General features: G+C 42.0%; 1 protein-coding gene across 1 annotated transcript in view; it reads right to left on the minus strand.

The window, feature by feature from the left end:
* The window catches only part of LOC115161036 (WD repeat and FYVE domain-containing protein 2), a 41980-nt gene extending 21540 nt beyond the window's left edge, over positions 1 to 20440 (minus strand). The window contains exons 1-6 of the mRNA XM_029711713.1: positions 20047 to 20440; positions 14076 to 14143; positions 13749 to 13822; positions 13012 to 13066; positions 12583 to 12733; positions 2059 to 2171 (exon numbers count right to left, since the gene is read on the minus strand). Of these exons, the coding sequence (XP_029567573.1) occupies positions 2059 to 2171; positions 12583 to 12733; positions 13012 to 13066; positions 13749 to 13822; positions 14076 to 14143; positions 20047 to 20183 (598 nt within the window). The 5' untranslated portion in view covers positions 20184 to 20440. The remainder of the gene's footprint in view (positions 1 to 2058; positions 2172 to 12582; positions 12734 to 13011; positions 13067 to 13748; positions 13823 to 14075; positions 14144 to 20046) is intronic.
* Positions 20441 to 25935: the final 5495 nt, after the last annotated feature.

Raw genomic sequence — 25935 nt, forward strand, 5'->3', positions numbered from 1 at the left:
ATTTGGAGTCACACTCAAAATTAAAGTGGAAAACCACACTACAGGCTGATCCAACTTTGATGTAATGTCCTTAAAACAAGTCAAAATGAGGCTCAGTAGTGTGTGTGGCCTCCACGTGCCTGTATGACCTCCCTACAACGCCTGGGCATGCTCCTGATGAGGTGGCGGATGGTCTCCTGAGGGATCTCCTCCCAGACCTGGACTAAAGCATCCGCCAACTCCTGGACAGTCTGTGGTGCAATGTGGCGTTGGTGGATGGAGCGAGACATGATGTCCCAGATGTGCTCAATTGGATTCAGGTCTGGGGAACGGGCGGGCCAGTCCATAGCATCAATGCCTTCCTCTTGCAGGAACTGCTGACACACTCCAGCCACATGAGGTCTAGCATTGTCTTGCATTAGGAGGAACCCAGGGCCAACCGCACCAGCATATGGTCTCACAAGGGGTCTGAGGAACTCATCTCGGTACCTAATGGCAGTCAGGCTACCTCTGGCGAGCACATGGAGGGCTGTGCGGCCCCCCAAAGAAATGCCACCCCACACCATGACTGACCCACCGCCAAACCGGTCATGCTGGAGGATGTTGCAGGCAGCAGAACGTTCTCCACAGCGTCTCCAGACTCTGTCACGTGCTCAGTGTGAACCTGCTTTCATCTGTGAAGAGCACAGGGCGCCAGTGGCGAATTTGCCAATCTTGGTGTTCTCTGGCAAATGCCAAACGTCCTGCATGGTGTTGGGCTGTAAGCACAACCCCCACCTGTGGACATTGGGCCCTCATACCACCCTCATGGAGTCTGTTTCTGACCGTTTGAGCAGACACATGCACATTTGTGGCCTGCTGGAGGTCATTTTGCAGGGCTCTGGCAGTGCTTCTCCTGCTCCTCCTTGCACAAAGGCGGAGGTAGCGGTCCTGCTGCTGGGTTGTTGCCCTCCTATGGCCTCCTCCACGTCTCCTGATGTACTGGCCTGTCTCCTGGTAGCGCCTCCATGCTCTGGACACTACGCTGACAGACACAGCAAACCTTCATGCCACAGCTCGCATTGATGTGCCATCTTTGATGAGCTGCACTACCTGAGCCACTTGTGTGGGTTGTAGACTCCGTCTCATGCTACCACTAGAGTGAAAGCACCGCCAGCATTCAAAAGTGACCAAAACATGAGCCAGGAAGCATAGGAACTGAGAAGTGGTCTGTGGTCCCCACCTGCAGAACCACTCCTTTATTGGGGGTGTATTGCTAACTGCCTATAATTTCCACCTGTTGTCTATTCCATTTGCACAACAGCATGTGAAATGTATTGTCAATCAGTGTTGCTTCCTAAGTGGACAGTTTGATTTCACAGAAGTGTGATTGACTTGGAGTTACATTGTGTTGTTTAAGTGTTCCCTTTATTTTTTTGAGTAGTGTATTATGAAAGGTATAAATTTCATGCTGATCAAAGCCCTAATAAAACCCAGACATATTTATATGCTTCATAATGCTTTTGAATGACACTTCCGGTTATGTAGGGAAATACTTGGTTACCCAGGAGAAAAGTGATTTATTCTCAGGATGGAACATTTGTAAAATACAGGGAAAATATTCAACCCTAATGTGTAACTCTACTGATAAGAGACAGGCCTGGAATAGTGGTGCTGTCAGCAGTTGTCAGTCACACGCGCTTCTGTCAATATAGGAAGGAGGAGATGTGACTATGCTACAACAGCTGACCCCAGATCAGAACATATGGTTTGTAAATAGCTGTGAGGGTTGTCCTCCGGGTTGTATATCTCACACAGCTCATTAGCTCTGTCATTGCTGGCAGGGGATCGAGTGGTCGGGAGGGACAGTCAGTGGGTAACAGACCTACTTGTAAAATCTACATGATTTTTCCAGACCTGGGTTTAAAATAGTATTTTGTTTTCTTTCAAATATTTAGGGTCACTTTATTTGGCTTCCACAATGAACCAATGGAGTAGTCCAAAAAGGGCGAACCCCCCCAGCTGGAGTTTTAAGGCTGGTGGAGGATGGGATAGTAGGGGACGAGTGTTGTGTTCCAATGTGGGATGTAGTAGTAGTACCTGTGTGTCCTTTGAAGGTGGTGACCAGACTACAGCTGTCCTGCTCCAGCTTCAGGATGGTCACCTGACCAGAGTGGTCACCCACAAAGGCGTGCCTTGTCTCCACATCAAACCTGGGAGAGGTTGTGTCAAGGACGGTCTCCAGCAAAAACGTGACAGTGGCAATGACTGTTTAAAGAGGCAATCTGCAGTTGCTACATTCATTTTTGTCTGAATCGACATGACCGCAACCGACCTCACTACTCACTGGTCCCTTTTGATCACTTGGCTAAGCATGCCTCTCCTTAATGTCAATATGCCTTGTCCATTGCTGTTCTGGTTCTCTTTTGATGACTTCTGTAACCGTAATAGCCTTGGTTTCATGCATGTTAACATTAGAAGCCTCCTCCCTAAGTTTGTTTTATTCACAGCTTTAGCACACTCAGCCAACCCGGATGTCCTAGCCGTGTCTGAATCCTGGCTTAGGAAGACCACCAAAAACTCTGAAATCTCCATCCCTAACTACAACATTTTCAGACAAGATAGAACTGCCAAAGGGGGCGGTGTTGCAATCTACTGCAGAGATAGCCTGCAGAGTTCTGTCCTACTATCCATGTCTGTACCCAAACAATTTGAACTTCTACTTTTAAAAATACACCTCTCTAAAAACAAGTCTCTCACCGTTGCCACCTGCTATAGACCACCCTCTGCCCCCAGCTGTGCTCTGGACACCATATGTGAACTGATTACCCCCCATCTATCTTCAGAGCTCATGCTGCTAGGTGACCTAAACTGGGACATGCTTAACACCCCAGCCATCCTACAATTTAAGCTTGATGCCCTCAATCTCACACAAATTATCAATGAACCAACCAGGTACCACCCCAAAGCCGTAAACACGGGCACCCTCATAGATATCATCCTAACCAACTTTCCCTCTAAATATACCTCTGCTGTTTTCAACGAAGATCTCAGCAATCACTGCCTCATTGCCTGCATCCTTAATGGGTCAGAGGTGAAATGACCTCCACTCATCACTGTCAAACGCTCCCTAAAACACTTCAGCGAGCAGTCCTTTCTAGTCGACCTGGCCCGGGTATCCTGGAAGGATATTGACCTCATCCCTTCAGTAGAGGATGCCTGGTTAATTTTTTTAAATGCCTTCCTCACCATCTTAAATAAGCATGCCCCATTCAAGAAATGTAGAACCAGGAACAGATATAGCCCTTGGTTCTCTCCAGACCTGACTGCCCTTAACCAACACAAAAACATCCTGTGGCGTTCTGCATTAGCATCGAACAGCCCCCGTAATATGCAACCTTTCAGGGAAGTTAGAAACAAATATACACAGGCAGTTAGAAAAGCCAAGGCTAGCTTTTTTAAGCAGAAAATTACTTCCTGCAACATAAACTCAAAAAAGTTCTGGGACACTGTAAAGTCCTTGGAGAATAAGAGCACCTCCTCCCAGCTGCCCACTGCACTGAGGATAGGAAACTCTGTCACCACCGACAAATCCACTATAATTGAGAATTTCAATAAGCATTTTTCTACGGCTGGCCATGCTTTCCACCTGGCTACCCCGGTCAACAGCACTGCACCCCCCACAGCAACTCGCCCAAGCCCTCCCCATTTCTCCTTCTCCCAAAATCTAGTCAGCTGATGTTCTGAAAGAGCTGCAAAATCTGGCAAGGCAATCAAATGATTGCCTTGCCTGGTTCACCATCTACTTCTCTGTTAGAGTTCAGTGTGTCAAATCGGAGGGCCTGTTGTCCTGGCCTCTGGCAGTCTCTATGGGGGTGCCACAGGGTTCAATTCTTGGGCCGACTCTTTTCTCTGTATACATCAATGATGTTGCTCTTGCTGCTGGTGAGTCTCTGATCCACCTCTACGCAGACAACACCATTCTGTATACTTATGGCCCTTCTTTGGACACTGTGTTAACTACCCTCCAGATGAGCTTCAATGCCATACAACTCTCCTTCCATGGCCTCCAACTGCTCTTAAATACAAATAAAACTAAATGCATGCTCTTCAACCGATCGCTGCCTGCACCTGCCCGCCCATCCAGCATCACTACTCTGGATGGTTCTGACTTAGAATATGTGGACAACTACAAATACCTAGGTGTCTGGTTAGACTGTAAACTCTCCTTCCAGACTCACATCAAACATCTCCAATCCAAAGTTAAATCTACAATTGGCTTCCTATTTCGCAACAAAGCATCTTTCACTCATGCTACCCAACATACCCTCGTAAAACTGACCATCCTACCGATCCTCGACTTCGGCGATGTCATTTACAAAATAGCCTCCAATACCCTAATCAATAAATTGGATGCAGTCTATCACAGTGCCATCCGTTTTGTCACCAAAGCCCCATATACTACCCACCACTGCGACCTGTACGCTCTCGTTGGCTGGCCCTCACTTCATACTCGTCGCCAAACCCACTGGTTCCAGGTCATCTACAAGACCCTGCTAGGTAAAGTTCCCGCTTATCTCAGCTTGCTGGTCACCATAGCAGCACCCACCTGTAGCACGCGCTCCAGCAGGTATATCTCTCTGGTCCCCCCCAAAGCCAATTCCTCCTTCGTTCACCACTCCTTCCAGTTCTCTGCTGTCAATGACTGGAACGAACTACAAAAATCTCTAAAACTGGAAACACTTATCTCCCTCACTAGCTTTAAGCACCAGCTGTCAGAGCAGCTCACAGATTACTAAACCTGTACATAGCCCATCTAAAATTTAGCCCAAACAACTACCTCTTCCTCTACTGTATTTATTTATTTATTTAGCTCCTTTGCACCCCATTATTTCTATTTCTACTTTGCACTTTCTTCCACTGCAAATTTACTATTCAAGTGTTTTACTTGCTATATTGTATTTACTTCGCCACCATGGCCTTTTTTGCCTTCACCTCCCTTATCTCACCTCATTTGTTCACTTTGTATATAGACTTATTTTTCTACTATATTATTGACTGTATGTTTGTTTTACTCCATGTGTAACTCTGTGTTGTTGTATGTGTCAAACTGCTTTGCTTTATCTTGGCCAGGTCGCAATTGTAAATGAGAACTTGTTCTCAACTTGCCTACCTGGTTAAATAAAGGTGAAATATACATCTTTTTTATTTATTTTTTGGCTTTATAAATGAATGATATGTACCCATAGATTAAGGAAGAACATATAAATGCCTCATGACCTTAGTTCAACTGTCGTACCACATCAGAACTGAAAATAATGAGCTTGTTTGACTCCAATGTAAGTAAATAAAGTAAATGTAAATTGTTTTTTAAAGAACATGGTTAAAACTATAATTGTGATATCATGAATGGTCAGTCCTTGCATCCATAGCTCTGTCTATGAATTTGAGTAGTTACATTTCTAATCTTTTTACCTAAACATGGGCTGGAAAATGCTTTATCATTGTTTAACTACGGATTGCTGCTTTAACTGAACAATTTGCATCTGAGCAACTTCACACACATTTACTCTATTCTCAAAGTGTTACCTTGTTGAAACCTGGATCTGATATGTGTATGTGGTTCATTCTAGTCAGAGAAAGGTTGACTGCATATACAACAAAAACTAAAGATCCCATTTCAGTAAACTTACCACAACAATCAACTGTTCATTAGCTACAAAATCATATATACTTAGTCTCTGAGCTCAAGAGAGTCCTTTCAGTGACCTGAGGGCGCAGCCAGGAACACAGTTCTCCCTGTGACCTGGATACAAGAGGCCAGAACAATAACAGTCAGAGAGAAAAAAAGACAAATCTTCTCACAGAGCATGTCATTTCTCCTTCTTCTGAAAAAGGTTGCTGTACTAATCTGACCCTAGGCCAACTCAGAACAGTGGCTGTTATGGAGAATTAGCTGGATGACATACTAAAGAAAATACACGTTCCAAGCCGATTTTTTTTAAATTTCAACAATTTTGGACAGTGCCTCCTTTAGGTTTGTAATAAGGCAAACAAAGCAAAAAAAATGGCGCCCATACGAATGATGTCAGCTGAAATCCAACGTCGTTTTGCTTTGCTGTATTTAACATGGGAAGTGTTTATCCCTGGCTGAAGAAGTAGTCAGTCTTATGACCTCACAGAGCTGGTTGGGATTGAGTGCCCTCCACAGTGGAGTGGACCCAAACCTTTCATCTCGCAATTACAGAAAACTCTCTGGACCGTTGCCATGGTGACCGTATGACTGAAGGCTGTTGTTAGCATCCCCCAATAAGAAAAACTACTTGGACTCTAATCTGGCTCCCTCTCTGGTCTACCCCACAGCGCTTCGTTGTTATAAAAACATACACTTGTTTGAGGTGAAGGAGACAGTCAAAAGCCATTACCACTTGAAATATACTGCTCAAAAAAATAAAGGGAACACTTAAACAACACATCCTAGATCTGAATGAAATAAATAATCTTATTAAACACTTTTTTCTTTACATAGTTGAATGTGTTGACAACAAAATCACACAAAAATAATCAATGGAAATCAAATGTATCAACCCATGGAGGTCTGGATTTGGAGTCACACTGAAAATTAAAGTGGAAAACCACACTACAGGCTGATCCAACTTTGATGTAATGTCCTTAAAACAAGTCAAAATGAGGCTCAGTAGTGTGTGTGGCCTCCATGTGCCTGTATGACCTCCCTACAACGCCTGGGCATGCTCCTGATGAGGTGGCGGATGGTCTCCTGAGGGATCTCCTCCCAGACCTAGACTAAAGCATCCCCCAACTCCTGGACAGTCTGTGGTGCAACGTGGCGTTGGTGGATGGAGCGAGACATGATGTCCCAGATGTGCTCAATTGGATTCAGGTCTGGGGAACGGGCGGGCCAGTCCATAGCATCAATGCCTTCCTCTTGCAGGAACTGCTGACACACTCCAGCCACATGAGGTCTAGCATTGTCTTGCAATAGGAGGAACCCAGGGCCAACCGCACCAGCATATGGTCTCACAAGGGGTCTGAGGATCTCATCTCGGTACCTAATGGCAGTCAGGCTACCTCTGGCGAGCACATGGAGGGCTGTGCGGCCCCCCAAAGAAATGCCACCCCACACCATGACTGACCCACCTCCAAACCGGTCATGCTGGAGGATGTTGCAGGCAGCAGAACGTTCTCCACGGCGTCTCCAGACTCTGTCACGTCTGTCACGTGCTCAGTGTGAACCTGCTTTCATCTGTGAAGAGCACAGGGCGCCAGTGGCGAATTTGCCAATCTTGGTGTTCTCTGGCAAATGCCAAACGTCCTGCACGGTGTTGGGCTGTAAGCAAACCCCACCTGTGGACGTCGGGCCCTCATACCACCCTCATGGAGTCTGTTTCTGACCGTTTGAGCAGACACACGCACATTTGTGGCCTGCTGGAGGTCATTTTGCAGGGCTCTGGCAGTGCTCCTCCTTGCACAAAGGCGGAGGTAGCGGTCCTGCTGCTGGGTTGTTGCCCTCCTACGGCCTCCTCCACGTCTCCTGATGTACTGGCCTGTCTCCTGGTAGCGCCTCCATGCTCTGGACACTACGCTGACAGACACAGCAAACCTTCTTGCCACAGCTCGCATTGATGTGCCATCCTGGATGAGCTGCACTACCTGAGCCACTTGTGTGGGTTGTAGACTCCGTCTCATGCTACCACTAGAGTGAAAGCACCGCCAGCATTCAAAAGTGACCAAAACATCCGCCAGGAAGCATAGGAACTGAGAAGTGGTCTGTGGTCACCACCTGCAGAACCACTCCTTTATTGGGGGTGTCTTGCTAATTGCCTATAATTTCCACCTGTTGTCTATTCAATTTGCACAACAGCATGTGAAATTTATTGTCAATCAGTGTTGCTTCCTAAGTGGACAGTTTGTTTTCACAGAAGTGTGATTGACTTGGAGTTACATTGTGTTGTTTAAGTGTTCCCTTTATTTGTTTGAGCAGTGTATGTTTTATGGCTTTACATTTCACATAAGTATCTGTTAAGATAAAGTGCTTTCAGAAAGTATTCATACCCCATGACTTATTCCACATTGTTGTGTTATAGCCTGAATTCAAAATGGATTAAATGTATTTATTTTTTCCTCATCCATCTACACACAATACCCCATCAGTTCCAATTGGCTCATTCACCCCCCCTCCTCTCCCCTGTAACTATTCCCCAGGTTGTCAACTTACCAGGTAAAATAAGGGTTAAATAAACAGGTGAAAACATGTTTCGACATTTTTGAAAAGGTACTGAAAATGAAATACAGAAATATCTCATAAGTATTCATACCCGAGTCAATACATGTTAGAATCATCTTAATCAGCATTTACAGCTGTGAGTCTTTCTGCATAAGTCTCTAGGAGCTTTGCACAGCTGGGTAGAAAGATATTTGCCCATTCTACTCCAAATACTTCAAGTTCTGTCAAATTGGTTGTTGATCTTTGCTAGACAACCATTCAAGTCTTGCCATAGATTCTAAAGCAGATTTACAGTACCAGTCAAAAGTTTGGACACACCTACTCATTCAAGAGTTTTTTATTTTAACTATTTTTTTTACATTGTAGAATAATAGTGGACATCAAAAATATGAAATAACATATGGAATCATGTAGTACCCCAAAGAAGTGTTAAACAACTCAAAATATATTTTATATTTGAGATTCTTCAAAGTAGCCACCCTTTGCCTTGATGACAGCTTTGCACTCTCTTGGCATTCTCTCAACCAGCTTCACCTAGAATGCTTTTCCAACAGTCTTGAAGGAGTTTCCACATATGCTGAGCACTTGATGGCTGCTTTTCCTTCATTCTGCGGTCCAACTTATCCCAAACCATCTCAATTGGGTTGAGGTCGGGTGATTGTGGAGGACAGGTCATCTGATGCAGCACTCCATCACTCTCCTTCTTGGTCAAATATCCCTTAGACAGCCTGGAGGTGTGTTGGGTCATTGTCCTGTTGAAAAACAAATGCTAGTCCCACTAAGCACAAACCAGATGGGATGGCGTATCACTGCAGAATGCTGTGGTAGCCATGCTGGTTAAGTGTGCCTTGAATTCTAAATAAATCACTGACAGTGTCACCAGCAAAGCACCCCAACACCTCTTCCTCCATGCTTCACAGTGGGAAACACATATGTGGAGATCATCCGTTCACCTACTCTGCGTCTCACAAAGACACGGTGGTTGGAACCAAAAATCTCAAATTTGGACTAATCAGACAAAAGGACAGATTTCCACCGGTTTAATGTCCATTGCTCGTGTTTCTTGGCCCAAGCAAGTCTCAGCTTCTTATTGGGGTCCTTTAGTAGTGGTTTATTTGCACCAATTCGACCATGAAGGCCTGATTCACGCAGTCTCCTCTGAACAGTTGATGTTGAGATGTGTCTGTTACTTGAACTCTGTGAAGCATTTATTTGGGCTGCAATTTCTGAGGCTGGTAACTCTAATGAACTTATCCTCTGCAGCAGAGCTAACTCTGGGTCTTCCTTTCCTGTGGCGGTCCTTTTGAGAGCCAGTTTCATCATAGCGCTTGATGTTTTTTGCGACTGCACTTGAAACATTAAAAGTTCTTGACATTTTCCGCATTGACTGACCTTCATGTCTTCAAGTAATGACAGAATGTTGTTTCTCTTAGCTTATTTGAGCTGTTCTTGCCATATGTCCACGGTATTTTACCAAATAGGGCTATCTTCTGTATACCACCCCTACCGTGTCACAACACAACTGATTGGCTCAAACACATTAAGGAAAGAAAGAAATTCCACAAAGTACTTTTAACAAGGGCACAACTATTAGTTGAAATGCATTCCAGTTGACTACCTCATGAATCTGGTGGAGAGAATGCCAAGAGTGTGTAATGCTGTCATCAAGGCAAAGGGTGACTCGGCCACTCAGGAACATTCACTGTCTTCTTGGTAAGCAAATCGTGTAGATTTGGTCTTGTGTTTTAGGTTATTGTCCTGCTGAAAGGTGAATTAATCTTCCAGTGTCTGGTGGAAAGCAGACTAAACCAGGTTTTCCTCTAGGATTTGCCTGTGCTTAGCGCCATTTCTTCTCCCCAGTCTTTAACAATTACAAACATACCCATAACATGATGCAGCCACCACTATGCTTGACAGTATGGAGAGTGGTTCTCAGTCATGTGTTGGATTTGCCCCAAACACAACACTTTGTATTCAAGACAAAAAGTTGTGCGCTTTGCCACATTTTTTTGCAATATTACATTAGTGACTTGTTGCAAACAGGATGCGTGTTTTGGAATATTTTTATTCTGTACAGGCTTACTTTTCATTCTGTCAATTAGGTTAGTATAGTAGAGTAAATAGAATGTTGCTCCATCCTCATTTTTTCCCCCTATCACAGCCATTAAAAACACTGTTTTAAAGTCACCATTGGCCTCATGGTGAAATCCCTGAGCAGTTTCCTTCCTCTCTGGCAACTGCATTAGTCAGGATGCCTGTATCTTTGTAGTGATTGGGTGTATTAATATACCATACAAAGTGTAGTTAATAACTTCACCATGCTCAAAGGGATATTCAATGTCTGTTTTTTTACCCATCTACCAATAGATGCCCTTCTTTGCGAGGTATTGGAAAACCTCCCTGGTCTTTGTGGTTGAATCGGTGTTTGAAATGTACTGCTCGACTGGGGGACCTTACAGATAATAGTATGTGTCAGGTACGGATGAGATAGTAATTCAAAAGTCACGTTAAAAACCATTATTGCACACAGGAGTGAGTCCATGCAACTTGTGAGATATTATTATTAAGCACATTTTTACGCCTGTACTTATTTAGGCATGCCATAACAAAGGGGATGAATACTTACTGACTCAAGACATTTCAGCTTTTCATTTTTAATTAATTTGTAAACATTTAAAAAAACATTAGTCCACTTCGACATTATGGGGTAGCGTGTAGGCCGGGAAATGTTTTTAATTTAATCAATTTTAAATTCAGGCTGTAACAACAAAATGTGGAAAAAGTAAAAGGGTGTGAATACTTTCTGAAGGCATTGTACAGTCGTGGCCAAAAGTTTTGAATGACACAAATATACATTTTCACAAAGTTTGCTGCTTCAGTGTCTTTAGATATTTTTGTCAGATGTTACTATGGAATACTGAAGTATAATTACAAGCATTTCATAAGTGTCAAAGGCTTTGATTGACAATTACATGAAGTTGATGCAAAGAGTCAATATTTGCAGTGTTGACCCTTCTTTTTCAAGACCTCTGCAATCCGCCCTGGCATGATGTCAATTAACTTCTGGGCCACATCGTGACTGATGGCAGCCCATTCTTGCATAACCAATGCTTGGAGTTTGTCAGTCCAGCCGCCTCTTGAGGATTGACCACAAGTTCTCAATGGGATTAAGGTCTGAGGAGTTTCCTTAGTTATCACTTTTGCCTTATTGCAAGGTGCTCCATCATGCTGGAAAAGGCATTGTTCGTCACCAAACTGCTCCTGGATGGTGGGAGAAGTTGCTCTCGGAGGATGTGTTGGTACCATTCTTTATTCATGGCTGTGTTCTTAGGCAAAATTGTGAGTGAGCCCACAACCTTGGCTGAGAAGCAACCCCACACATGAATGGTCTCAGGATGCTTTACTGTTGGCATGACACAGGACTGATGGTAGCGCTCACCTTGTCTTCTCCGAAAAAGCTTTTTTTCCTGATGTCCCTAACAATCAGAAAGGGGATTCAGAGAAAATTACTTTACACCAGTCCAATCCCTGTACCTTTTGCAGAATATCAGTCTGTCCCTTGTTTTTCCTGGAGAGAAGTGGCTTCTTTGCTGCCCTTCTTGACACCAGGCCATCCTCCAAAAGTCTTCGCCTCACTGTGCGTGCAGATGCACTCACACCTGCCTGCTGCCATTCCTGAGCAAGCTCTGTACTGGTGGTGCCCCGATCCCGTAGCTGAATCAACTTTAGGAGACGGTCCTGGCGCTTGCTGGACTTTCTTGGGCGCCCTGAAGCCTTCTTCATAACAATTGAACCGCTCTCCTTGAAGTTCTTGATGATCCGATATATGGTTGATTTAGGTGCAATCTTACTGGCAGCAATATCCTTGCCTGTGAAGCCCTTTTTGTGCAAAGCAATGATGACGGCACGTGTTTCCTTGCAGGTAACCATGTATGACAGAGGACGAACAATGATTCCAAGCACCACCCTCCTTTTGAAGCTTCCAGTCTGTTATTTGAACTCAATCAGCATGACAGAGTGATCTCCAGCCTTGTCCTCGTCAACACTCACACCTGTGTTAACCAGAGAATCACTGACATGTAGTCAGCTGGTCCTTTTGTGGCAGGGCTGAAATGCAGTGGAAATGTTTTTGGGGGATTCAGTTCATTTGCATGGCAAAGAGGGATTTTGCAATGAATTGCAATTCATCTGATCACTCTTCATAACATTCTGGAGTATATGCAAACTGCCATCATACAAACTGAGGCAGCAGACTCAGTGAAAATTAATATTTGTGTCATTCTCAAAACTTTTGGCCACGACTGCATGTGTGGCATAGCAACATCATGTGAATAGCATAGAAAGAGTAGAATAGGTTGTTTCTAACTGATGAAGGATACTGTAGTCCAGAGACCCAGGCTATGGTGCGGTATAACCCCAGCTGTGTTCCACTCTCAGAGCAGTGCCAGGTGAGGTTCTTGTCCTGTCCTGTACTAAGGACCCACTCCATCTCCAACACAAACAGCACCACTGTCACTTTGCCCTGGTGGGCTAAAAAAAAAAAAACACAATTATGAAACACAATGTCATGATAATAAACAAAAAAATTCTGGTAAATATGACCAAACATAGTATACAGTAGATGGACTGGTGTTCTTTGCATCCTCAATCTTAGCTTATTGCTTTTAGAAGTCTTGCAGATAAAACCAAGCAAAGTGCCATGAACAGAAAAAAATCCATTATTTTGACTGGTTTAATCCCTTCCTGCCATTGACCGGAGTCAGCTGAGTCACACAGAGAACACAGCCTGTCTACACTTCCTTTCTCACCCTCATAGGTCCTTTCCGGGGTCATCTTGTTGTAGTCTTCAGACAGGATGAACTCCTGAAACACAGGAAGTATGTCACTCACAGGTTTTCCCAAGAAGTAGCGCAATATTTATTTGATATGGGACATACTTTTGGGTTAAAATTACCCAACGCTTAAAATAACCTTACGATGAGCTCTAAGCAAAAAGGGAAATGCTTAGCTTTAAAATTATATCCATGTTATTTTTAGACATGCAATTTATTCTGCAAATAAATCCCATAATCTACACATAATGACAAAGGGTTTTACAGCAACCCAGGCCTACACGTCCAATAAGATCACCAATTACAAAACTGTGAGGGCAATTATTCTATAACTCGCTTAAATGTCCCAGTGAAACTGCCTGGATGACCAAGCCATTCCTGAAGATGAAAGCATATTTACTATCCCAGTGTTGATTGATCCACCTAACTGCTTAGCCAATCATGCAAGAGATTACTCAGAGATGCAAACCCTCTGGGAGTATCGATCAGTGCTGGATGTCTGGAGAAGCAAAGACTCGGTGAAAGAGTAACACACAGTAGCTACTCAGTGACCCGCTGATGTGAAACCATGACAACCAGCCCCCAATCTGACCCTGACACTGGGGTACAAGCTTTGGTAGCCAGTGTGTCAGGATTGAGGCTGGGTGCTTAGTAGAAAAGTATGTAACGCCCATACATGAGTGCATGTTAAAACTACAGAAATTGTCACTTACAGAGATGGTTCCATTCTCCATTCCCACAGACAGCCTCCTGGTCTCTGGGTTAAAGGACATACAGGAGCATGAAGCTACAAAAAGAAAGAAATGACAAGTCTAAGAAAAGTTGGTGTGTATATAAGTGTGTGGGAGCAAAAAGGCACCCAGCATGACGTTACAATGAAATATATCCTATACTTTATTAAAACTGGAACAGATGCTAAAACAGATTCCATACAGACAGAATAGCTAATGACAGCTCACAAAATGAGGCCAATGGAGTTGCTAGGCCTAGATGCTTAACTCCATGCATGCATGAGTAGCTAATGAGAGATGAGTACTCACCTGACATAGTGTGATAGATGCTGGGCCAGTACTGGCCACTGTCTCTCTTCAACCATATCCGGATCGTCCTGCGGGTCAGATGCAAACTTTGGTAACGGTATTACGGTAAAATCTCCCTTTGGTTTTTATGCAACCACGTTTCCCAAAAACTCTTAAATATCTGCTCCGAAATTAAGATTCAAAAGATGTCTGCTGAAAGAATGGGGTGTCAGCTATAACATGGCACCTTGAGTTTGAAAAAAAAAAAACGATTTTGTTGAAGTGGATTTAGACCCGGTAACGAAATTGCATCATGGGTCCCTGATCTGTACTACACAGAAATGCATAATTACAGATCAATACCGATCCTCCACCAGATTTCACAGTGGGTGCGAAACACTGTGGCTTGTAGGCCTCTCCAGGTCTCACACCCACAGTGAAATTTGGAGGAGGATCGGTGATGATCTGGGGGAGCTTCAGCAAGACTGGAATCGGCAGATTGGTCTTTGTAAAGGACGCATGAATCAAGCCACGTACAAGGTTGTCCTGGAAGAAAACTTGCTTCTTTCTGCTTTGACAATGTTCCCCAACTCCGAGGATTGGTTTTTCTAGCAGGACAATGCTCCATGCCACACAGCCAGGTAAATCAAGGTGTGGACGGAGGACCACCAGATCAAGACCCTGTCATGTCCAGCCCAATCTCCAGACCTGAACCCCATTGAAAACCTCTGGAATGTGATCAAGAGGAAGATGGATGGTCACAAGCCATTAAACAAAGTCGAGCTTCTTGAATTTTTGTGCCAGGAGTGGCATGAAGTCATCTAACATCAATGTGAAAAACTGGTGGAGAGCATGCCAAGACACATGAAAGCTGTGATTGAAAATCAGGGTTATTCCACCAAATATTGATTTCTGAACTCTTCCTAAGTTAAAACATTAGTATTGTGTTGCTTGAAAATGAATATTAACTTATTTTCTTTGCATTATTCGAGGTCTAACAACACTATATTTTCTGTTATTTTGACCAGTTATCATTTTCTGCAAATAAATGTTCTAAGTGACAATATTTTTATTTGGAATTTGGGAGAAATGTTGTCAGTAGTTTATAAAATAAAATAAATGTTCATTTTACCCAAACCTATAAATAGTAAAACCAAAGAAACTGATAATTCTGCAGTGTTCTCTTAATTTTTTCCAGAGCTGTATGTGAAAATGGAGCGTTTTCTATGTTTTGTGGAAAATACGAGGGGAATAATAAGTGTTAACAATTACATCATGTTATTTTAACCAATTATGAGTAGGCATTGCCTACTAAATTGGTTGATTCTATCTTCCTCCATCTTTTTTAATACAAAACATAGAAATGTGCAATTTTCACATACTGTATGATGAATATGAAGTTGAACATTTTTTAAATTTCCCTTTAATAATTCATAAAGAAAATGAACACGAGTAAAATCACAATAACGAATTGACAGGTCGATCATTACTTGTTACTTATGTGACCTTTGAATGACTGGAATGAGCATGTGGTTGAGACTGTGGGGATTTTATTACACAATAGAGAGAGATGACCAGTGGGCTTTCATGTCAGCTGACTGACAAGCCCGGTTGTTTTTCTGCAACGTCTGCATGACAGTACATCAGTGGTCGATAGACAGACAGTGTAGAAGTCAGGTTTCTGATAAGATACATCTCTCTCTCTGCCTCTTAGTTTTAAAGCGGGGTGACATTGGTACACATCAAGACCAATGTGTACAGGTCTAACGGAGCGAAGACGCTAGGTGACCACGACCAGCCAGAAAGAGCCATGACGACATGCTGCATACAAAATAAGCTCAAGCTGACTAAACTCCATTGTGAAGGAAGTTTCTGATGACCTCAACCAACAGATATGAGCAGAGACCAGGTTTTGTGGAAGTCAGCTTTGGATACAGCGATTTCACCCAAGGTCAATACTTCAACAACAAAAAATATGAGATGCTTGTGCCTAATTTTGTCTTCTGTAGTTGTATGCCTTTGTTTGCTGAAAACCATACTTTTTCAATAAATGTTACTGAAATAAAGCGTTGTGGAAAAAATATTTGCACTTTCAGATTCTCTGATTTTGCATATTTTTTATACTGAATGTAACCAGATATTCAACCAAAACCTAATAATTGATAAAGGGAACCTGAGCTTACAAATAAGAGAAAAAAACGTATTTTATTTATTTAACAAAGTTCTGCAACACCCAAATTCCCTGTGTGAAAAAGTAATTGCCCCCTTACACTCTCAATAACTGGCTGTGCCACCTTTAGCTGCAATGAATGCAACCAAATGCTTCCTGTAGTTGTTGATCAGTCTCTCACATCGCTGTAGAGGAATTTTGGCCCACTCTTGCATGCAGAACTGCTTTAACTCATTTTTGGGTTTTCAAGCATGAACTGCTCATTTTAAGTCCTGCCACAACAACTCAATTGGTATTAGGTCTGGACTTTGACTAGGCCATTCCAAAACGTAAAATGTGTTGCTTTTTAGACATTTCCATGTAGACTTGATTGTGTGTTTTGGATCATTGTCTTGCTGAATGACCCAGCTGCGCTTCAACTTCAGCTCACAGACAGATGGCCTGACATTCTCCTGTAGAATTATCTGATACAGAGCAGAACTCATGGTTCCTTCTATTAAAGCAAGTCGTCCAGGTCCTGAGGCAGCAAAGCATCCACAAACCATCACACTACAACCACCATGCTTGACCATTGGTATGAGGTTCTTACTGTAGAACGCTGTGTTTGTTTTTTGCCAGGCATAATGGGGCCCATGTCATCCAAAAAGTTTAATCAACTTTGCTAAAAAAAAGCATCGGGAGTCTTGGAAGAATGTTCTATGGACAGATGATTCAAAAGTCTAACTTTTTGGACGATATGGGTTTTGTGGAAAAAGATACATGGAATCAATGCAGTCTCAATTGCTGTGTTATTTCAAAGTTTTAATGCCTTCCCTATTATTCTACAATGTAGAAAATAGTACAAATAAAGAAAAACCCTTGAATGGAGTAAGTGTCCAAACGTTTGACTGGTACCTTGTGTTTGTGCTATATGTTGATTTGCACTTTTCGCACCAAAATACGTTCATCTCTAGGAGACAGAATGCATCTCCTTCCTGAGCGGTGTGACAGCTGCGTGGTCCAATGGTGTTTATACTTGCGTACTACTGTTTGTACAGATGAACGTGGTACCTTCAGGCGTTTAGAAATTGCTCCCAAGGATGAACCAGACTTGTGGAGGTCTACAATTTTTTCTGGGGTCTTGGCTGATTTCTTTTGATTTTCTCATGTCAAGCAAAGAGGCACTGAGTTTGAAAGTAGGCCTTGAAATACATCCACAGGTACACCTCCAATTGACTCAAATTATGTCAATTAGCCTATCAGAAGCTTCTAAAGCCATGACATTTTCTGGAATTTTCCATGCTGTTTAAAGGCACAGTCAACTTAGTGTATGTAAACTTCTGACCCACTGGAATTGTGATACAGTGAATTATAAGTGAAATAATCTGTCTGTAAACAGTTGTTAGAAAAATGACTTGTGTCATGCACAAAGATGATGTCCTAACCTACTTGCCAAAACGATAGTTTGTTAACAAGAAATTTGTGGAGTGGTTGAAAAACGAGTTTTAATGACTCCAACCTAAGTGTATGTAAACTTCCGACTTCAACTGTATACACACACACACACACACTAGTCTAAGTCTATGTGAGGGAGGGGTAAGGTGGGACAGATGTTAATGATCATTATGCTCAGAGCTTAAACTTATCAATCTACACATTGGTTGTTGTGTGACATTACAGATGCTCATTCTACTTTGTTTGATATTCTCCCCGTTTTTATTGATTACTGCATTGTTGGGTTTACAGATTGCAAGAAAGGCATTGCACCGTACTTGTGGATGTGACATTCAAACTTGAAACATGTTTAACAGATATCTTGCTTGTCTAGATGGCCTCTTCTGACCAATTAATCCGTATATAATGTAATCACACACAGTTTAATGTTGTGTGAAAAGCACAGATGCTCATTCTGTTTTAGTTTGATATTAATAGGCATGTTTTTTTGCCATTAAGATATGCACCTACTGTAATGACACCTGCTTGTATGAAATATTATACCTTCGATGCTAAAACAAAAATTGGGCCAACCAAGAATCTATTTTGGGAAGTGGTTTGTTGTGCACACATTTATGAACACCTGCAACCTCACCTTAGCTAGAGTAGCTCAGGAAGGTTAGCCGCCACCACACACACACTTTGTGTAGACTAGGGGGGGGGGGGGGGGGGGGGTAAATCTAGTGAGTCTAGCATAGAAGGTGTGGGAGGAGCTGCGAACAGAAATTTCCCCATTGAAAATCTATGGCCTTTGGAATGCATTCAATTATATGCATATATTGCTATGGTTTAAAAAGTAGAAATAGTATAAAAAATATTTTGTCTGATAATCTAGTTTGAAGTAGTCAGTAATGTTAGCTTGGTGTCTCTAGCTCAAAAGTTATTGAGCAGGGATGGGCAGAAGAAAGATAATGAGTATGTTGAGTTGAATTACATAAGAGTTGCTGTTATAAACACACTAAAACCCTAAAAGTTAGTTCAGTAGCATATGTGTGTGATTAATTGCATTAGGTCAAAATAAATAACTTGAATGTCAATGATTTATTGCGTACAACATGAAATGTGCATAAATTAACAGCTAAATTGCATATTACATGCCAATGTGCACATTTCATTTATTTATCCAACCAGGCAAGTCAGTTAAGAACAAATTCTTATGTACAATGACGGCCTACCCCGGCCAAACCCAGATGACGCTGGGCCAATTGTGCGCCGCCCTATGGGACTCTCAATCACGGCCGGATGTGATACAGCCTGGATTCAAACCAGGTACTGTAGTGATACCTCTTGCAATGAGATGCAGTGCCTTAGACCGCTGCGCCACTCGGGAACCCAAATGCATACGTATATATATTTAATCCTATTTCATTTTAAAATGCACATTGTATAACCCTGAATGTCATTTTGATAGGAAATTCATATCCTGAAATGTTTGTTAGTTAATCTGAGCCCACCTTTGTCATTTTGGTGCCATTTTTGTTAAACACTTTCTCTAACAACCTTTGACCCAGAATTCGGACACACAAATTGTATTATCTCAGCAATGATAAGATTTTCTTCAACTGTATTATTGACTGTATGTTTTGTTTATTCCATGTGTAACTCTGTTGTTGTATGTGTCGAACTGCTTTGCTATATTCTTGGCCAGGTCGCAGTTGTAAATGAGAACTTGTTCTCAACTTGCCTACCTGGATAAATAAAGGTGAAATAAATTACATACATGAAGCAAAGTGTACTATGCTTCTGAGATTCTGTTGTATCATTGGTTATGCTCAGTTCAAGCGATGTTTATTTTACCCCCAACACCCTACTACAGAGGACAAACATAAGAACAAGGTACGTATATATATATACTGTGGCTCAGTTGGTAGAGAGAGCATGGTGTGTGCAACGCCAGGGTTGTGGGTTCGATTCCCACGGGGGGCCAGTACAACAACAACAAAAAATGTAGTGAATGCATACATTTCATGCATTCACTACTTTAAGTCGCTCTGGATAAGAGCGTCTGCTAAATGACTAAAAAAAATATATAAGTATTGACCTTTACCGAATCGATGTCGTCGGAACTGAATAACACAAAGCCTGGTCTCTGCTCAACGTTTGTGGAGTTAATAATAAATGTTATTCACCGTTGAGTTTAGTCAGCTAACGTCACATAAATAAACCCGAGCAATGACCGAGCGGTCTGTTCACAGGGAAAACCCACTTAGTGATAGGGATCTTATAGCGTCAGTAGCGACATGTTTATATAGAAATTGTGCAAAATGCATGTAATATTGTAACGTTAGCTAGTCACATATTTGAAAACATGGTCTCATAAAAGGATATAGTAAAGCAGTATCATCCTACCTGTCATCAGAGACGCTGATCACCCCGTCCTCTTTTGGAATTATAACCGCCGTGTTCACAACATCTTGGGAAGCCTCAATTTTATTGAGCAGAACAGGCGTCCGAGTCTGCGGTTTGGGTTGTATTTCTGCCGCCATGCTGGAGGTATAGCTCCTTCGCCAGTTTTGGCTCTCCGTAACATAACACCCTAGTCGAGCCGCATAGGTATTCTAGGTTGTAGTAGCTAGAAACTGTTTGAACACAGCGACCCGTGTGTTGCTGCTAGTCAGCTGACAAGACATTCACCTACTACGACGCGCATGTACTAGAACGCAAGGCCACCGGAAGTTGCAATATTATTAATGTTTTACTTGTTACTGTATGTACAAATGGTTAAAACAAAATAGAAATGAGCACATACTGATGAAATCACATCAGTTATGTGATATTCAGCATTCTTAATATGTAAACAGTTCTGCAAAAAAATGCTTAATAGAGAGCAATATTAATGGCGTATTTTTGTAGGCACTAACGGAGGCAGGCCAACATTTGCAATGGCTCATAGGTCAAAGCAATGACGTTTCAAAGCCTATGGGGAAATGCAAAGCCGGAGGGAGGTGTTTAGCTCCTTCGTAACATAACACCCTAGTCAAGCCGCATGGGTGTTCGAGGTTGTAGTAAGTAGCTAGCAAGCTAGAAACTGTTTGAACACAGCGACTCGAGTGGTGTAACAGCCAAAGATGCTGCTAGTCAGCTGACAGGACATTGAACAACGACGCCCATGTTCGCGCCATAGATATCGAAAAAAATAGAATGGAAAGGCTACCGGAAAATCAATATTATAAAAGTTTTACTTGTTACTGTATATGCAAATAGTACAAATTCTAAAAATGATCACATACTGATGAAATCATTTCAGTTATGTGATATTCAGCATCCCTACTATGTAAACAGTTCTGCAAAAAAAAGGCTAAAATAGAGAGCAATATTATTGCCATATTTTTGTAGGCACTAACGGAGGCAGGCTAACTCCGTCCGCCATGGTCAAAGCAATGACATATGACATTTCAAAGTTTATGGGGAAATGAATGGGGGTTTTGTATGGTTTTTGGATAAACGCCGAAAATAAGGTCAGTGTTAAACACAGGCTTAGGAGATCTTATACGTTTTATCTATGAGATAATCTTCATCAGCTAACATCACTCTTTGTGAATTTTGAAGCATTTATGTAATCAAAACAAGCACAAAGGATTCATAAAGGTCATGTTAACTGAATGCTATTGTCTCATATAGAACAAAACGTATAAGATTTCCTAAGCCTGTGTTTAACACTGACCTTATTTTCTACCTCAAACCTAATTTCTGGTGATTATCCCAAAACTCCATTCTTTTCCCATTAACTTCCCCTATAGGAATGTTCGACGAACCAGAGGTAGAACTCATTTCCGTTTTTTAGGACTACAAGCTGGCAAGCTCTATTGATTGGCTTGAATAAAACATTTCTGAATAAATTAGGCTATAGCAGCTGCAGTATTATTATCCCATTGAAAAAAATAATGAAATTTGAAAATTATGCACAAACGAGAACATCACTTTCGTATGGTAATGAGGAAACCTTCAAAATAAAATCTAGCATTTCATTACATTGCAATATTGATATTGCATTTTAATCAATGGCCACTTTTTTAAGACCAATAATGAAAGATACAATGTTGAGACTGGTATGTTGATAATATTGGACTGTAGAGGAAACACCTGTCTTAGCTAAAGTGGGGTGGAAATTATTCAGTACGGTCTCTAGTTCTAACCAAATATGTTTTTAAAATTATATACGTGTGTATTTTTTTTTTACAAAGACATATGTTTTTTTTTTAGGGGGACTGTGTGGCAAGGCCTGCTGCGGCTTTTTACTCCGCCCCCTCCATTGCCCCAAAGGTGTCCATGTATGCCGATGACTCAAGTTTTATATTAAGTCTACAAGCTAGATCCCTGCAATGTCTCATTGAAGATCTAGATTACTTTTCTGAACTCTCTGGACTAAAACCTAAATATGATAAGTGAACAATATTATGTATTGAATCTTTAAAAAATAAAACTTTTTATATTACCCTGCAGTTTACCTATAAAATGGGCTGACGGTGAAGTAGACATACTTGGTATTCATATCACAAAATATATTAATGAGCTCTCCACAATGAATTTCAATAGAAAACGTGTAAAATGTTTACAAGATCCTGCAACCATGGAGAGGTAAATACTTGTCTATTTATGGAAACATTTCCCTGATTAACTCCTTAGTCATATCTCAGTTTACTCACTTACTTATGGCGCTGCCTACTCCTGATGAATCGTTTTTCAAATCATATGAGCAAAAAATATTTTGCTTTATTTGGGATGCTAAACCAGACAAAATAAAGCGTGCCTATCTACTGTATATAATGAATATGAATTGGGTGGGTTGAGATTATTAAATATAAAAGCACTAAACCTCTCTCTAAAAGCTTCACTTATTCAAAAGTTTTACTTGTACCCTAAATGGTTCTCAAGTAGATTACTAAGAAAAGCTCACCCATTGTTTAAAAATGTCCTTTTTGCCTTTGTGCAGATTGCCATGTCTCATTTTTGATTTATTGAAAATGATACTTTTTCAAAGTATCTCTCCTTTTCAAACAAGCATTGCAGAGCTGGCTACAATGTCAATTTCATCCCCCTGAAAAGATAGAACAAATATTACAACAAATATTATGGCTGAACTCAAATGTGCTGGTTGATAAAATACCTGTATTTATGAGAAAGATGTTTGAAAAGGGTATTTTGTTTCTGGTGACACGATGATTGATCCTTGACTGCCGTTTGACAAATACAAATATTCTCGTTTTTAGGCCTATATCCATAAAAATCTCATTATGTAGACTAGCCTAACCGCACTGTATCTGCGAGTTGCTGGCTAGAGCGCACGTGCCAGGACCAGAGTAGGCACATTTGCTATTTGACACAATTACACAGTTTTTATGACAGAACTATCAATAGAGTTGAAAAGGTGATGGAAACACATTGAACTTTTGATTTTTATTCGGTAGGCTACATGAAAACTTAAGCGGAAAAGTAGGTTACATTTTGTGTCCATTTGGTGGAAACACACCACTGGTGTGAAAATACAGATTTTAGAATATTTGCATGAAAATCTGTAGACAATTGGATGGAAACCCAGCTAGTGATGTGTTTCCATCAAATTAACTTGTTGCGGATAAAATTGGCTGTGCGTAATTCCGTAGTGCATATCAAATGTTATTTGTCACATGCGCCGAATACAACAGGTGTAGACCTTACAGTGAAATGCTTTACAAGCCCTTAACCAACAATGCTTTGCGAAGTTTTAAGAAAAAAGTGTTAAGTAAAAAATAGATAAATAAAAAATAAAAGTAACAAATAATTAAACAGCAGCAGTAAAATAATAATAGCGAGGCTATATCCAGGGGGTACCGGTACAGAGTCAATGTGCGGGGGCACCAGTTAGTCGAGGTAATTGAGGTCATATTCACATGTAGGTAGAGTTAAAGTGACTATGCATAGATAATAAACAGAGAGTAGCAGCAGTGTAAAAGAGAGGTCTGGGTAGCCCTTTGATTTGCTGTTCAGGAGTCTTATGGCTTGGAGGTAGAAGCTGTTAAGAAGCCTTTTGGACCTAGACTTGGCGCTCCAGTACCGCTTGCCGTGCGGTAGCAGAGAGAAGAGTCCATGACTAGGGTGGCTAGAGTCTTTGACAATTTTTAGGGCCTTCCTCTGACACCGCCTGGTATAGAGGTCCTGGATGGCAGGAAGCTTGGCCCCAGTGATGTACTGGGCCGTACGCACTACCCTCTGTAGTGCCTTGCAGTCGGAGGCCGAGCAGTTGCCATACCAGGCAGTGATGCAACCAGTCAGGATGCTCTCGATGGTGCAGCAGTAGAACCTTTTGAGGATCTTAGGACCCATTCCAAATCTATTCAGTCTCCTGGGGGTGAATAGGCTTTGTCGTGCCTACACTGTCTTAGTGTGTTTGGACCATGATAGTTTGTTGGTGATATGGACCCCAAGGAACTTGAAGCTCTCAACCTGCTCCACTGCAGCTCCGTCGATGAGAATGGTGCCGTGCTCGGTCCTCCTTTTCCTGTAGTCCACAATCATCTCCTTTGTCTTGATCACGTTGAGGGAGAGGTTGTTGTCCTGGCACCACACGGCCAGGTCTCTGACCTCCTCCCTATAGGTTGTCTCATCGTTGTTGGTGATCAGGCCTACCACTGTGTCATCTGCAAACTTGATGATGGTGTTGGAGTTGTGCCTGGCCATGCAGTTATGAGTGAACAGGGAGTACCGAAGGGGACTGTGCACGCACCCCTGAGGGGCCCCCGTGTTGAGGATCAGCGTGGCGGATGTGTTGTTACCTACCCTTACCACCTGGGGGCGACCCGTCAGGAAGTCCAGGATCTAGTTGCAGAGGAAGGTGTTTAGTCCCAGGGTCCTTAGCTTAGTGATGAGCTTTGAGGGCACTATGGTGTTGAACGCTGAGCTGTAGTCAATGAATAGCATTCTCACATAGGTGTTCCTTTTTTCCAGGTGGGAAATGGCAGTGTTGAGTGGAATAGAGATTGCATCATCTGTGGATCTGTTGGGGCAGTGTGAAAATTTGAGTGGGTCTAGGGTTTCTGGGATAATGGTGTTGATGTGAGCCATGATCAGCCTTTCAAAGCACTTCATGGCTACAGACGTGAGTGCTACGGGTCGGTAGTCATTTAGGCAGGTTACCTTAGGCAGGTTACCTTAGTCTTGGGCACAGGGGCGATGGTGGTCTGCTTGAAACATGTTGGTATTACAGACTCAGTTAGGGACAGGTTGAAAATGTCAGTGAAGACACTTGCCAGTTGGTCAGCGCATGCTGTGGTTACATTCCTAAGTAGCCTACCGAATATAAAAATACTAGTTAATTGGGTTTCCATCTCATTTTCAACTCCACTGATGGTTTGTCTCAAAAAATGTTGCCTTATATAGGCTAGTGAATGTGCCCACCGGTATTGGCGCTGCACTAGCCAACAGCTCGCAGATAGGCTACACTGCATATATAGCCAATAGTATACATGATAAGATTATTATGGACAAAAGAGAGAGATTATTTTTATTTGTGTAACGACAGTCAAGCATCGACATCATGTCACCAGAATAAGACCCTCAATTTTCTTGGAAAGGAGCATCAAGCTAAACAGCGTGCAATTTCACCACCATGAAGTTCATCATAACATATTTCATATGTAGCCTAATAAACTCCATGCTTGACAGAGTCAAGTGGGAGGACCACACAACATATATCAACATTTGTTCTTGTATAAATTATTTTACCTACACAAGAAGAACCCACCTTATCTAGAGTATTTTGTTTTGTCAACATTTGGAAAGTTTACTGGCAAATGTGCTGTTTCCATGAGGCCTATTTTAGGCCTACTTTACTCACATATAATGTAGGATGGAAACTTGGTTTAGTCTTAGCTAAACTGGGGTGGTAATTATTAATTGAAGTCTCTGCTAACCAAATATGTTTTGTTTTTTGAGGGACATTGTGTCACACGGTCTGCTGCATGGCTTTTTACTCTGCCCCATGCCCCAATGCAATAAATACACTGTATATAGGCTATTGTATAGAATAGGCCTACATATTGGGTTGTAGAGAAAAAAACCTTACAACCTGTCTCAGCTAAAGTGTCTATTTATATGGCCCCTGTGCCATATGCCTCTGTCATAGAAATATATAGAATATATTGGTCGAATTAATAATAGAATGTATGATTTCTTTGATTATTTGTTGATTTTTAAAGAAGAGCCTTCATCTCTGAGTTGCCATGGAGATTCCTCTCGGAATTTGCCGCCCAGGACAGCATT

The sequence above is a fragment of the Salmo trutta genome, chromosome 24, assembly GCF_901001165.1.
Source record: "Salmo trutta chromosome 24, fSalTru1.1, whole genome shotgun sequence".
Classification (NCBI taxonomy): Eukaryota; Metazoa; Chordata; class Actinopteri; order Salmoniformes; family Salmonidae; genus Salmo; species Salmo trutta.